Source organism: Streptopelia decaocto (assembly GCF_964273445.1).
Source record: "Streptopelia decaocto genome assembly, chromosome: 15".
NCBI classification, from domain to species: Eukaryota; Metazoa; Chordata; class Aves; order Columbiformes; family Columbidae; genus Streptopelia; species Streptopelia decaocto.
Window position 1 is genome coordinate 13002096 of NC_138670.1, and position 14915 is coordinate 13017010.

The 14915-nt window shown below is 53.2% G+C and overlaps 1 protein-coding gene across 1 annotated transcript in view; it reads left to right on the top strand.

Annotated features, from left to right (window-relative positions):
* Nucleotides 1–14915, top strand: part of OSBP2 (oxysterol binding protein 2) — a 132284-nt gene that overhangs the window by 25312 nt on the left and 92057 nt on the right. Inside the window, exon 2 of the mRNA XM_082065980.1 lies at nt 10178–10386. Coding sequence (XP_081922106.1) covers nt 10178–10386 — 209 coding nt within the window. The remainder of the gene's footprint in view (nt 1–10177; nt 10387–14915) is intronic.

Sequence of the window (14915 nt, forward strand, 5' to 3'; positions counted from 1 at the left end):
TGAAAGGAAATCTCAGCAGAGAAATTCCGCGAGCATCCGCTGTGCTTGCCTGTTTAAATGAACATGCTTGGGTTGCTCGTGATTTCCTGCATCCTATTAATGTCCAGCAGAGCTGCACAGATACAGCTACAAAATCCGTGTGAGCAACATCTCACCAGCACCTGACGGTAAATCTGTGCTGTGGTATCACCAGAGTCAGAGCCGCGGAGCTGGTAGATAAAAGTGTTTTATTATGAGAGAAGGGAACGGAGCTGGTGAGGGGCTGGAGCACAAGTGTGATGGAGCGGCTGAGGGACCTGGGGGTTCAGCTGGAGAACAGGAGCTGAGGGGAGACCTTCTGATCTCTGAACTGCCTGAAAGGAGCTTGGAGCCAGGGGGGGTCGGGCTCTGCTCCCCAGGAACAAGCGCCAGGAGCAGAGGAAACGGCCTCAAGTTGTGCCAGGGGAGGTTGAGGTTGGATGTGGGAACAATTTCTTCCCCAAAGGGCTGTGGGGCATTGGAACAGGCTGCTCAGGGCAGTGCTGGAGTCACCATCCCTGGAGGGTTGGACAGACGGACATGAGGTTCTCAGGACATGGGGCAGGGACAGGGGTGGGGAACAGTTCAAGTCCATGATCTTGAGCGGCTTTTCCAACCAAAATTATTCTGTAATCTACTTTTTCACCCTCTTCTCTTCGTTCTGTTGATAAATCTCTCTTCTGAGTTCCTACAAAGGGATTTCATTGTATTATACGTAGTAGAATTTCTTACAGCTGTTGAGAAGCGGGAGCATCGTTCTCTTGCGTGTCGCTGTCGTACCGTAGCTCCAGTTTTCCTCCAGAACCAGAAAGCAGGTCTTTAAATTGTGATGTTTTCTGTACTTTGACTGCACTGTGGTGCGCAGCTGGTCTGTCGGGCTGCACAACGGGAGCTGCTAAAATGTGGGCTCAGGAGTTTTATACCAAAGGCCTTTTTAAGTAACCAATGCTGGTAAGTTGTCTTGTCAAGCTCTGTTTTGATTTGTGGTATTAAAGTAGCTGAAGCAGCTTTTCCAGTAAAAAAAAAAAAACAAAAGAGAGAAATGCTGCAAATAATATTTTAACAAAGAAGATCTTGGAAGGTTTATCCAAAATCCGGCATTCTGCAATTGTTGTGATGTAAGAGCTTTGCTGTACTTGGGGTAGGGTGCCTGAGCCATGATGCCAATCTGAAATCTCTAGTACTGTGTCCTACGTGCTGTTGACATTTAATTTAATGTCTGCAAGGGATGCAGGGCCGTCCATCCCCCATCGCTCCCGTGCACCGCTGTAGTTTTGTATCTCATCCCATCCATTGGCTTTGTAAAGGAGCAGCAAACACCCGCAGATACTTCGCAGCGCCCAGCGCTGTGTGGTCTCTGTCCACGTTTAACCTCCCGTCAGCTTTCTCGCCTGGCCCTGTGCTCTCCCATATGTGCAGCGCTCAGATTAGCGCAGAAAGTGGAGAATCAGGAAATCTGCCCGGATCACGTTATGCAATAGTTGAGCTGCCGGCGGTGAATAAGCACATTGGTCTGACCACGAGGACTTTGAAGGGCATCGCGGACTTTTTCTTCTGCGTGAAGAGGTTGCTCAGGGCTGGATCAGGTGCCTGCCCCATGTGTAATGAAATATAACAAGGGCAAGTGTAGAGTCTTGTATCTGGGCAGGAACAACCCCAGGTTCCAGTATAAGTTGGGGAATGACCTATTAGAGAGCAGTGTAGGGGAAAGGGACCAGGGGGTCCTGGGGACAGCAGGGTGACCATGAGCCAGCACTGGGCCCTTGTGACCAGGAAGCCAATGGGACCTGGGGTGGGTTAGAAGGGGGTGGTCAGTAGGTCAGAGAGGTTCTCCTGCCCCTCTGCTCTGCCCTGGGGAGACCACACCTGGAATCTTGTGTCCAGTTGTGGCCCCTCAGTTCCAGCAGGACAGGGAACTGCTGGAGAGAGTCCAGCGCAGCCACCAAGATGCTGCAGGGAGTGGAGCATCTCCCGTGGGAGGAAAGGCTGAGGGAGCTGGGGCTCTGGAGCTGGACAAGAGGAGACTGAGGGGGGACTCATTCATGGGGATCAATCTGGAAAGGGGGAGTGTCAGGAGGATGGAGCCAGGCTCTTCTGGTGACAACCAGTGACAGGACAAGGGGCAATGGGTGCAAACTGGAACACAGGAGGTTCCACTTAAACATGAGAAGAAAGTTCTCCATGGTGAGGGTGGCAGAGCCTGGCCCAGGCTGCCCAGGGGGGTTGTGGAGTCTCCTTCTCTGCAGACATTCCAACCCGCCTGGACACCTTCCTGTGTAACCTCATCTGGGTGTTCCTGCTCCATGGGGGATTGCACTGGATGAGCTTTCCAGGGCCCTTCAACCCCTGACACTCTGGGATTCTGTGATTCTGTGGGTGCTGATTGACAGGAGCTGATTTCCCATGCCGATTGGCACGGGGAGGTGACTTAGGGAACAAAAACCTGCACCGAAACAGTTTGCTTGGGTGGGAAAGCAAGGCTGTTTAATATGACTGGAATTGATTTAGTGAAGTCACCTCAGAGACCTTTGTTTTGTGTAGAAGAGAAAATCAGTTTAGCAGTTCTCTGCAGGTGGGAAGTGTAATCTCTCCTGGGCACACATCAGTACGTGCTGCACCATGAGGACGACTTTGGAAATTAAAATTGGTGCTTCATTTCATTTGGAGCCAAACTCACCCCCCTGCAAGCAAACGTAAGCACACTGTACATTGGGTTTGAACTTCATGTGGCTGCTGGGGGACACGAACCGTGAGTCCTCAGGAGGAGCCAAGGGGCTTTTGTTCTGCATGGCTCCTGTGTCTGGATGTGGCCCCGCTTCAGTCTGTTCTGCAGGAGTGTCAGGGCTGAGCAGGTGGGAGAAATCCTGAGAGTAGTGTAGCTGGGGCGGTGGGGAACAGGGGAGCTGAGTGCATGTTCAGCCCAAATGGCTCCCTCTGCCCGGCACAGCCCCAGCAGTGAGGGCAGGTGAGGATCGCCCGGATCGCTGCCTGTCCTCCCCTGGCGGGACTGTATCTCCATCTCCCCAGGAACAAGTGACAGAATGAGAGGAAATGGCCTCAAGTTGCGCCAGGGGAGGTTGAGGTTGAGGGGCTTTTCCAACCAGAATGATTCTGTGATTCTATCCCATGATGAACTTTGTCTTTCTGAGAACAACTCTAGGCCACAGCTGTAAAACCTCCTTCTAGACACCTGGAGCCTCCTGCCTGCTGGTGTGTTACCTGGGGAGCAGGAGCACGGGGAGCAGGGCCAGAAGGTTTAGGAAGCCCATTGCGACTCCTTGGTGGCTTTTACAGATGTGGAGTGTGGACCGTGTTGGTAATTGGAGATTCTCTGTGGCATGTGATGGGGCTGTCACCACGTTCAACGTGCAAATGGGCTTGAGCCTCTCAGGAATACGTGGAGATGATCCTGGCACCTGGGAATGGTCCGGTACTTGCCGAGCTGGTGTTGTGTGTCCTCATGTCAGCCTCCAGTGTGCAGCTGATGAGTCGTTCAGCTCCTGGCTTGGAAGATGTGATTGATTTTAAAATTTTGGAAAAGCTGTGGTCAGTGATCACTTTTCACAGCATCCCAGTCTGGCTGGGCTGCAGGAGCTCTGCAGATCCCCAGCCCAGCCCTGCTCACGCAGGGTCACAGAGCAGATCACACAGGTGGGTCCAGGCGGTTTGAATGTCTCAGAGAAGGAGACTCCACACCCGCTCTGGGCAGCCTGGGCCAGGCTCTGGCACCTCCCAGCAAACAAGTTTCTGCTCATGTTCACATGGAGCCTCCTGTGTTTCAGTCTGTGCCCGTTGCCCCTCACCCTGGCGTTGGGCACCACTGAACAGAGTCTGGTCCATCCTCTGACACCCACCCTGAGCTATTGATCCATTGATCACATCCCTCTCAGCTTCTCTTCTCCAGCTCAACAGCCCCAGCTCTCTCAGTGTCTCCTCATCACAAAGATGCTCCAGACCCCTCAGCATCTCTGTGTCCCTGCGCTGGATTCTCTTCAGTAATTCCTTGTCCTTCTAGAACTGGGGAGCCCAGAACTGGACACAGACTCCAGATGTGGCCTCCCCAGGGTGGAGCAGAGCGTTTGGACTTCAGTGTGTTTGTGGAGGTGTCATTAGTGACCTGAGCAGAGCCGTGCAGCCGGTTGGTGGGTGGCCGGTGTTGAGGTGGAGGGAGCCTGTTAGCGGTGGAAAAAAGGAGTAACTGGGAATGCCCTGATAAAAGGTGAAGCTGGCTGAAGATGGGGAGGATTCTGTGTGTAGAGGGGGATCAGAGTCAGGGGGACACACTTGGCACCACCATGTAGAATCAGCAGAGACATCTGCCCAGCTGGAGCACCTGAAACCCAGGTGAGGATGAACTGTCACCTTCTGCGTCTGGGCGAGCCATATTTTTGGGAGCAAATAGCTGGGTTAAAACATGTGGGGTAAAGAAACAAGGAAGAAGTGGAGGAAAATAGCAGAAGGGTGGTGGAGAGTCGTGGGGTTTGAAGCAGGGCTGTGTAACCGGTGATTCCAGGCTGTGGGCAAGGGTGCTTTTCACCTTCTGGATCCTGAAGCAGCCTCGTGCATCTGGGGTGAGATCAGCTTAGTGTTTGGTGCTTTATAATGCAACAAATAGCCTTGAAGCCTTCAAAACCAGTTGGAAATAAGTGTTTTTTTTCCCCCCTTCGTTTGGAAAATACTTCAAGTGACAAGGTTGAGCTTCTGTAAGAAGCGCTGGGGTGCGTGAGGGGCAGCAGTTCTTACTGCCCCGAGTGAAGGGTTTGGGAGGATCGTCCTCACACGTGGAGCTCCCAGCAGCTGCCCAAGGCCCATGGAAACTGCTCTGTGGAATGCTGAGGATGATGAGGGTGATGGGCCAGGGCCTGACCTGCCAAGGGCTCCTGCGGTGTCCCCGGGGCGGCTCAAACAGGCGTCTGTCCAGGAGAGCTGAGGAATGACGGACTGGGGGGACATTCCCGAGGAAGGGCTGTGCTGCTGGGCTGGGGGCAAGGGACAGAGCCCGTCATTCCTGCAGTGACTGCGGTTCCTCCTGCATGTCGTCATGTCAGGAAAAGGGTCGGAGAGAGGACTCTGGAAATGACTTGGACAAGAGGCATTTAAAAGTACATGAGGTGATATATCCTGTGATAGCACCGTCCTGCTCTCATCTCTTTCCCCAGGATGGCCACCTGGATTTAGGGGGTTTAAGGTCTTTAAAAGTCTTCTAGGACCTTTGACTAATGATGTGGGTGAAAATGGTGAACATGCTGGGCAAGATTAAGTTGTGTCAGGAAGGAAAATGGGAAGGAACTGAATTTTCTAAGTGTTAATAATGTCAGTTCTACATCAACTGTTTAACGGGCTTGTCCAGGAGGGTCCCACCTTGCTGCGCAGCGTCAATGCGAGGTGCTGTAAATGTGAGTGGTCCGTGGGTGCTGGAGGAGAACATGGAACGCTTGTGGACCCCGAAGTGGCCAAATGACAAGTGTGTTTATCGCAGTCCTGCTTTCTGGGCAGTGTTGTCAGGGGGACAGGGCGTTGGGCAGTGGGCAAGGTGTCCGGGTGGGTGAGGAATGAGGAGTCACCATCCCGGGAGGGGTTTAAAAGGTGTTTAGATGAGGTTCTCAGGGACATGGGTCAGTGCCAGGGTCGGTTATGCTTGGACTCGATGATCCTGAAGGTCTCTTCCAACCGAACTGATTTTGTGAGTCGTGTTCTAAGAAGCGGCTGTCGGTTTCCGTGCGGCTCTTCCAGCTGGTGTGCTCTGAGCAGACAAAGCGTCTCTGGGTCAGGGAGCAGCTCAGCCGGCGCGGTAACAGTTGGACTTGGATCTCGAGGGTCTTTTCCAGCCAAAATGATCCTGTGAGTCTGTCATACCTGCTTGGCGAGTGGCGGTGTGGGACCAGAGCTGGCAAGGAGAAGGAGGAAAACTAATAAATAGAATAATTAAGTGATCACTTCAGCTTTGCTAAAGCTAAACTGTCTACAACTGCCTGAAAGGAGCTTGGAGCATGGAGGACGTTGGTCTCTTCTCCCAAGTAGCAAGTGACAGGAGCAGAGGAAACGCCTCAAGTTGCGCCAGGGGAGGTTGAGGTTGGATGTGGGAACAATTTCTTCCCCAAAGGGCTGTGGGGCATTGGAACAGGCTGCCCAGGGCAGTGCTGGAGTCACCAGCCCTGGAGGGTTGGACAGACGGACATGAGGTTCTCAGGACATGGGGCAGTGCCAGGGGTGGGTTATGGTTGGACTCAGTGATCGTGAGTGTCTCTTCCAACTGAAATGATTCTATGGTTCTCTAAAAGCCCATGGAGAGCTAAGAACATCTGAAGACGTAGAAATCCTTTGCTGATGGGGAGAGCAGCAGCTGCCGCGGGTGCTGGAGGGTCCGGCTTGGAGGGAACGGGACTGGGAGCAGCAGCCCTGGGCTGTGTGGCAGGGACACCGGGCAGTGGGACGGGCCGGGGGCTTCGGGCCTGGCCGTGGCGCTGGGGACGCTGTCAGCTCCGGGGGGAAGGTTCTTCTGGGTTTGTGCTCGGGGACCGGAGCCCCAGGACAGGCCCCTGCTCCGCCGTGTGGGCCTGAAGAAGGAGGGAGCAATTCTGCCAGCTATAAAGGTGTTTTAATGGCTCAAGAGGCGTTGTGCCACTTTCCTTTGCTTTACTGTTGCGGAGCAGTGATTTAGGGTCCCGCTTGCCACAATATTTAGGTCAGTTAAAGTGTGACTTAAGAGTTCGGTTGCATGGTTCACTTTGTTACTGCATGGAGGAAATACACCAAAAAACTGGGTGAGAGTGTTTTAGAGGGATTTCTACGGGGTCAGGAGATGCGGAAGGGCAGCGGGAGACCCTCCTGTTGCATCCCGACGGTCAGAACGGAGCCCCTTGCTTTCTAAACTCCTCCTCAGAGAGGAGTCTGGGTGCAGGTGGATCCCAACTTAGGCCTAGACTAATGGTTCACGTCTAAGAGACACAGAGGGCAAAGGAAAACAGGTGAGGGGTTATATGTATTTATGGCCAAAGGGTTATGTGTGCACACCTGATTTTTTACATCGCTGGGTGGGGAATTCAAAGTTCTATCGTTCTCCATCTCAACCTGCTTACAACAGAAATCCCTGGGTTTTGTACCCTCAGGGACCCGTCACCCGCCCCTCACACCGTGATTCGGTGCAGCCGCAATATTTGGGGTCTTGTTCTCACTGGATCCTTTCAGTGACCTCGGACAGGCCCTCGTCTTGTTTAATCGCACATGTTGGTGGTTTGTAGCTGCTTTCAGGTGTAATTTTGCCCCAGAGGATCCTGTTTCGCTCAATACGGTAGAAGACAGGCCTTATCTTGCAGGTGGTTTGTAGCTGCTTTGCGTTGCTCAAGCAGAGTCAAACTTGTTAAATATGAGCAGAATATGAGCAGATTTCACCCAATTTACCTACTAAGTAATGTGGAGTGGGTAGTATACTAAAAATCGTATGACATTATAATCCTAAGTTATCCAGTCTATTAAAGATGTACTTATTTAAACTAAAAATGATTAATATAAAAATTAAACGGGGCTCCTGCAGTGGTGTGTGAGGAGCAGAAGATCAGCACCACGCAGCTTGTGTAGCAGAGACAGCTCGCGCTTGCTCACCCAGCCTGTCGGATTTATGTATGAAGCGGTAGGCTCGTGGTCAAACTGCAGATGGTGGGAACGGTCTGCACCAGACCCCTGCACCCACAGCTTATGGGGGTTCCCTGGGCCGTTCTGCTGCTTGGGGGTTTCCTAACAGGAGTTCTGGGCCCGGCTGCGGCTCCGGCCTTTCGCTCCTGTGGAGCCTGAACCAAACCCCTGTGGGTTTGCTGGGGGAGGCGGGTGCATCCCTCACATTTGCAGAGGGAGATCTTGTTGCAGGGGAGTAATTTAGGGCTATAGCTATAATATATATATAAAATATATATAAGTCGATCCTGCGATGAAGCAGAATGGGTCTGCGGGTGCGGGTTCCACCTTTTAGTGGAACTTGAGTGTCGCTTCGCGGGTGGAGGGGCCGAGCGCCACCAGGCTCCTCACAGCAGAGAACAGGGACCATGGGGAGAAATGGGGATTTGCAGGATGCTCTGAACTTCCTGTCACAGGGGAGGAATTTAGGGTTCTGCACCCTACAGAACAACGTACAGATTTCTTGAAGAGAAGTTTGGTGGCGGGTTGGCTCTGTTATTTCCTGCATGGGGAGATGTGCCAAGCCGAATGCTGTGCCCTGCTCTCCAGGGCCTGCACCCGTTCCCAAGGCGAACGTTCAGACGGGGCCGTATCCGTCGCGGTGCAAACGTCAGGATTGTCCCCTCCCTGGTGACCGTTCACCCGCAGTCTGTGTTCGGAGCTCCAGGGGCAGCTCTGAGGGGCCTGTGCCCAATGCGGAGCAGATGTCAGGAGACTGAGCCCTCGGGAGAGAGACGGAGATTTGAATGGAGTGGGACAGCGGGAGGGCCGGTTCACGCTGGTACCTGTGTGGAGGTCCCACCCGAGCACAGAAACTACAAACTTTATATCTTTGCAGACCATTCAGACCATGATTCAGTCCAATAACAATATTTCACTTTGGGGTCTTCTTGCTTCTCATTGGATCTTTTCACTGATTCCACATGGGCCTTTGTTTTGTTCAGCTGTGGACGTGGTTTATTGTCCATGGCCTTGCAGATACTGTTTTGACTGAATAAATCCTTTCTGCTCAGCAAAGTGCAGAACAGGCCCCGTTTTGCAGTTTCTGTGATGTCTCCGCATTAGCCCTGGGTCGCTGTTTCCCCAGTCAGCTCCATTTTTCCCAGCAAAGTGCAAACTGGACCTTATCTCACAAGTGTCCAGTGGAGTTTGTAGTTGCTTTTGGTAAATATGAGCAGAACTTTACAGTTTAAACTTTTAGCAAATCCAGCTTACCAAGTAACGTGAAGCAAAGAGTTTATTGAAAATCATACAACCTTATGTCTCTAAAGAATTCATTACATTTAGCGTGCATCTACTTAAGCTAAATGATTAATATTGGACTTGAATTGGGCTCACCCGCTGAGCGGTGAGTAGTGAGCCCATTGCTGTCCAGCTCACTCGTTCAGCAGGAGCTCACAGAGGCTCCTCCAGGCCGTGGTGTTGACAGGACGGAGCGGTTGCCTCGTGGTCATTGCAGACGGTGGGGAAGGTCTGCACGAGGCTCCTGCGCCGCTCGGCACCGCGGTTCCGCTCCACTCGCCTTCCCCTGGGGCTCCTGGAGGGAGCTCTGCAGTTCTGGCCTTTCCCTCCTCTGGAGCCTGCGCCAAACTGCTCTGGTTCGCATGGGGGTCGAGTGTACCCGCCACAGATCTTTGCTCAAGAGATCTTCTCACACACAGGCAAAGGACAGGGATTGAAGGGAGAGGGTACAAAGAGCCACAAAGTCCTGGGTGCTGGAGGTGAGGTAGCAGGGAGAGGGGAGAAGAGCAGCAATGCAAATGCAATGAGAGAGGCCAGTGTGTGCAGTTGGTAATTTGACTTCTAGGGCAACCAGAATCAGCTCAGCAGGATGGGAAACCAGCAGCCTCAGTGCTGGGGATGATGAAAAGCTTGATCCAAATGCAGCAGCACTGTCCTTATTTTTCCGTTTGAGGAGCTTCTCTGGCTGTGTCAGCTTTGACGGGCTCGCTGCCCACTCAGGATGTTCCTGTGGGTCACAGAATCCCAGAATGTCAGGGGTTGAAGGGCCCTGGAAAGCTCATCCAGTGCAATCCCCCCATGGAGCAGGAACACCCAGATGAGGTTACACAGGAAGGTGTCCAGGCGGGTTGGAATGTCTGCACAGAAGGAGACTCCACAGCCCCCCTGGGCAGCCTGGGCCAGGCTCTGCCACCCTCACCCCGAACAAGTTTCTTCTCATGTTTAAGTGGAACCTCCTGTGTTCCAGTTTGCACCCATTGCCCCTTGTCCTGTCACTGGTTGTCACCCAGAAGAGCCTGGCTCCATCCTCCTGACACTCCCCCTTTCCATATTGATCCCCATGAATGAGTCCCCCCTCAGTGTCCTCTTGTCCAGCTCCAGAGCCCCAGCTCCCTCAGCCTTTCCTCACACGGGAGATGCTCCACTCCATCATCCTCGTGGCTCTGTGCTGCACAGGGGCATCATGGCTGAGGTTTTGGGGACAGGCTGAGGACTGACGCTCCCTTTTCCCTCTGTTCCCATGCAGAACACAAGCAGAAATGGCCCACACGTGTCGCGGGACCATCAACCTGTCCACGGCTCATATCGACACAGAGGACTCGTGTAACATCGTGCTTTCCAACGGGGGAAGGACGTACCACTTGAAGGCGAACTCGGAGGTGGAGAGGCAGCGCTGGGTGACGGCGCTGGAGCTGGCCAAGGCCAAGGCCATCCGCATGAGGAACAACCAGTCAGGTACAGTGTGTTTCAGTGTGCGAACGTGCAACCGGACCCTTCTGAAAACCTCCTCGTAAACCTGCTCTTCTGTGCTTGCTAAATTGTGCAGAAACCCTGGCAGATACTATTTCATATGCAATTAAAACTAGCTGATGGTTTCACAGAGACACAAAGGGTTTTGAACAATACTGTGTGCACCAAACATCATCTCGTCTGGTCGCACAGCATTGAGCAGGTCTTTAAAGCTCCTGGTGGTGACTGTAATTTGTAGAGAGGCAGTAAAAATGACCTAACGATGCTTCTGGAACGCAGATGTATGTGCCTTTCTCCTGGAGCGTTCGTGTGGATCCGTGTGGACGGGGAAATGCTGCGAGAGGCACCAAGCGCAGCGCCCGGTGGCAGTACAGGAACACCAGTTCACAGCAAGCGCCAGAGCTGTGCCTTTGTTATTCACCCATATCTTCAGATAGTTTGGTAGATGAATGGCAGCCGTATTTAGCTGAGCTGTTTCTGTGTGTGTTTCTCTCCCCTGTGCTGCGCGCTGTGTGGTGTTTGTTGGTGTACGGGGGGACAGCGTGTTCCGTACCGCGGGCAGAGCCCCGTGTCCGCGCGGCTCCTCCCCAGCGTCATTTCTGTGGCTCCGTTGTGTGGTGGGCTGGTTAGATGCTTAACAAATGGAGTATTTTAGGGATATTTCCATGTTCAGAGCTCTTCTGGGATGAACACTTGCTTTTCTTCCACAAACAAGCACGGCTTCGAGTTGCAGAAAACAAACCCTGTGAACATATTAAAAAGCCGGCTGCCTCCTCTGTCCTAAAACAAAACCACTCTTGGATCTTATCTTGAAATGCTGGAAATGGGGCTTTATGCAGGAGAAATGAGGTAGCAAACACCTGATTTTGTAACGGTCTGATTAGAATGAAGATGTTGCTTCAGAATATTTTAGAAAGAGAACGTGGGCAGGGGGAGCCGTGCTGAGGTTGCACTCGCTGTCCCAGTCCAGGTTTAGGCTGCATGGTCGCCAACCGCTTTCTAATGCTGCAGGCTTAGGAAAACACACAGCCAACATACAAACTAGTGTAACCGCGTTTGTGGAAGGCATCATGTTAATGTTTGTGTCTGTGCAGCGGGGCCGGTGGTTGGGGTGCTGGTTGCCCGTGGCACCGCCGGGCAGGGTCGGTGCATCATGTTGTGTTGTGCAGGGAGCAGTGGAGCGCCAGAGCGTTGGACTTGCGGCAGAATAAACCCCCAGTCCTGCACCGATGCGGACTGGCTTTTGTATAATTAGCTGTCCCACAAGGTCATTCAGAAGTTGATTAGTGTGGGAGCCACTTACCCATTTCCCATAATTGTTTCGGTACGCTGTGTTCCGGAGCACTAGCATCTACAGATTTAATTACATAAAGTATTGTGAATGCTCTGCCCCTTAATATTTCAGCTCTGGAGTGTGTTCAGATACCGATGGAGGATGCAGCCGGCGCAGGAGATGGTGGGAGGCTGCGGGCGCGCTGGGTGTGCCCGCAGCGCTGCGGGGAGCGGGCGCGCTGGCTGCGTGTCCTGGGACCGTCACCCGCCGCGGGAGGCGCGTCCTTCGGCCGGGCTTTGGGTCAGGATCTCGCGTGTGGGAGGGGTGGCCGTGGCCCTTTCCCCGCAGCTTTCCCAGCGCGGGGCCGTGGGCGATGCGGAGGCGTGCGGAGCCGCAGCGGGGCTGCGGGAGGATCCGGCGACGCTGCCGTGTGGTTATTTTGCTTTGTGTCTTTACCCAAAAATAGCAAACATAGAGATTTCCTGTTGTCAGGCTCTGGGTGCGCTGACTTGCTGAGCGGAGCAGGCTCGGGCCGTGGTTTCGGGGTGTCAGCGCTGCTGGTTTTGGGTGCGGATTCTCGTTTCTGTGCCGCCAGGCAGTGGTGCTGACTCAGCTGTTTGCGGGCAGCGCTGTGATCCGGGCCAGGGCTGTGATCCAGGCTAGGGCACCGATGGGAGCTCCAGACCAAACCAAACTCCTGTTTTCCAGGCGTTTCTCATAAGGAGCAAGGGGATAAACACTCTGTAACCAGACGCTGAATCCTTGTGCTGTGGAGTTAGAGCTGAGGACATCGGTGAATTACTTTACACTTGAATGTTCCTCTGGCTTGATGGTGTTTTGTACCAATTAGAATCTTTTCATTAAAGTAAAGAAAGAATGTGTGTTAGGTTCGCCTGTTTTACTTGAATCAAAATAAGATTCCCAGCGTCGTGTCCCTGTCAGTGCCGGGTGTTGTGCAGAGCCCTGGGTGGGTGTTCGCTAGTGGAGGGACAGGACCATGGTTTGCTGAAGAAGTCCCTGAGTCCTTCAGGGCTGTTCATGTGGGGAGGGCCCTGAGTTGATTCCTGTGATCCTGAGTGATCTGCAGAGCCCAGGCTGGTGCATTGGGGCTGTGTCGACTGGTGGGTGTGAAGGGTGGCGAGCAGCTGTATGGGCTTGTGCCGATGAGGGACCATCACAGAATCAGAGAATGGTTTTGGTTGAAGGGCCCTCCCCAGCTCCCCCAGTGCCCCCCCTGCCATGACAGGGACATCTGCACCAGCTCAGGTTGCTCAGAGCCCCGTCCAGCCTGGCCTGGGATGTCTCCAGGGATGGTTCAGCCACCACCTCTCTGGCCAACCTGGGCCAGGCTCTCACCACCCTCAGGGCAACAATTTCTTCCTCATGTCCAGCCTGAATCTCCCTCCTTTAGTTTAAAACCATCACCCCTTGTCCTGTCACAACAGGCCCTGCTCCAAAGTCTGTCCCCATCTTTCTTACCAGCCCCTTTTAGGTCCAGAAAGGCCGCACTAAGGTCTCCCTGGACCTTCTCTTCTCCAGCTGAACACCCCAACTCTCTCAGCCTGTCCCCCAGCAGAGCTGTTCCAGCCTCGGGTCATTCCTGTGGCTCCAGCAGCTCCATGTGTGTCCTGTGCTGAGGGCTCTGTGGCTCTGGGAGGACACGGCAGTGGTGGGTGGATGGGGGCAGAGAAGCGGGTTTGTGTCTGATGTGCCTGCCCGTGGGAAGGACACACGGGACCGTCCTTACAGTGATCTCTGTGTGTGGGCCCTGCCCACAGGAGCCCGGCCCTGTCATTCCCTGGGCTCTGCGAACGTGTGGTGGCTCTGCTGGAGGTGGCACGTCTGGAGAGGAGATGGTTGGCTTCGGATCAGCTGTTTCTGAGATGTCTCCAGCTGACAAGCTGGATGGTCTCACATGGAGCAGCTTTTCGGTTCTGTCGAGGGTTAAGATTGCGGGGTGACAATAAAACCCTGGCAGATGTATTGTTAACCCCCTCTCCCCCCCACTTCCCCCTTTTGCCCCTCCCTCTCCCCCCTTCCACTCAGCACAGGCGATCGGGAGGGAAAGGACAGAGAAGAGAGTTGGAAAAATTAAAGATGTTTTACTAATGCTACTCATAAGAATAGAGAAAATAATACAAAATATACAAAACCAATCTTGAAAGTCTCAGCAACTGCAGAGCTGGCACCCGAAGTCCTGGACTGGACTCTGCAGCCAACCGGAGCTGGATTCAGTCTCTCACTAGGCCTCAGTTCGCAGGGACGACTCACAAGGTCCTCTCCTAAGGTCGGCCATAAGGAAAAAGGGGAAAGGGACGAGATCCTCGTGATCTCCCACTTTTATATGAAGTATTCACGTGAATGGGATGTTATACACAGTTGGTCAGTTTCTTGGTCACCGGTTTCTCGTTGCCCCTCTCGTGAGATGTCCATCCATGCTTATCAATAAGTTTGCATTCCATTGCTAGGTTTACCAAAACATGTGTCTGGTTCTCCAGGAAAATGCAGTTAATATGAAGGCTTTAGCTGACAGGCAAATTCACTGAAAGAGAAACTTGTTTTTAACAAAATCAGGACAGGTTCCCATCACATCTCCTCAGGGACGGGGATGTCCCCGTGTCCTGCTGCTCTGGGGTGCTTTGTGCTCCTTCTCTCCTTGCATCCAAGAAGGAGCAACGTATTAGTGTCAAGTATGATGTTTTTCATTTTTAAAGCTTGACCTCTTTTTGGCAATGTTTTAAAGATGAACCGCAGTTGGATCGGCGCTGGAAATAACCCGCACTCAGTGTGGGCTGGGCTCTCTGCTGCTCTGTGTCCCTGCAGTCCGGGTCCCTCTGCTCTCCTGTCAGGGCGTTGCTGGGCTGTGTGACCCCCAAATCGGGTTAACCCACAGATATCTTGACTACTGGGAGACTGTTTTGGGGTGGATGAAAAGAGCCTTTTCCCCTGGTAGTTCTCATGAAAGAGATGCAGCAGCGTTTTCAACTTGACTGCTGGCTGAGAGGTGCTGTTTTCACAGGGCTGATCTGCATTTCTATTTTTAAGAAACAGCAAAACCTCTACCCAAAGCACGTACAGGACGGGAGACTTTGCTGTTCCCTCTGGTGTGTAACCCAAGATGCTCTGGTTTCCCTGTGCCGGGGCTATTTTGGTGAGGAGCCGGGACGCGGGTCGGTGCTGACGGGTGTGGGGTGAGGAAGTTCGATGTCCTCGTCCCCTTCTGTGTGAGCAGCCTGCCCGG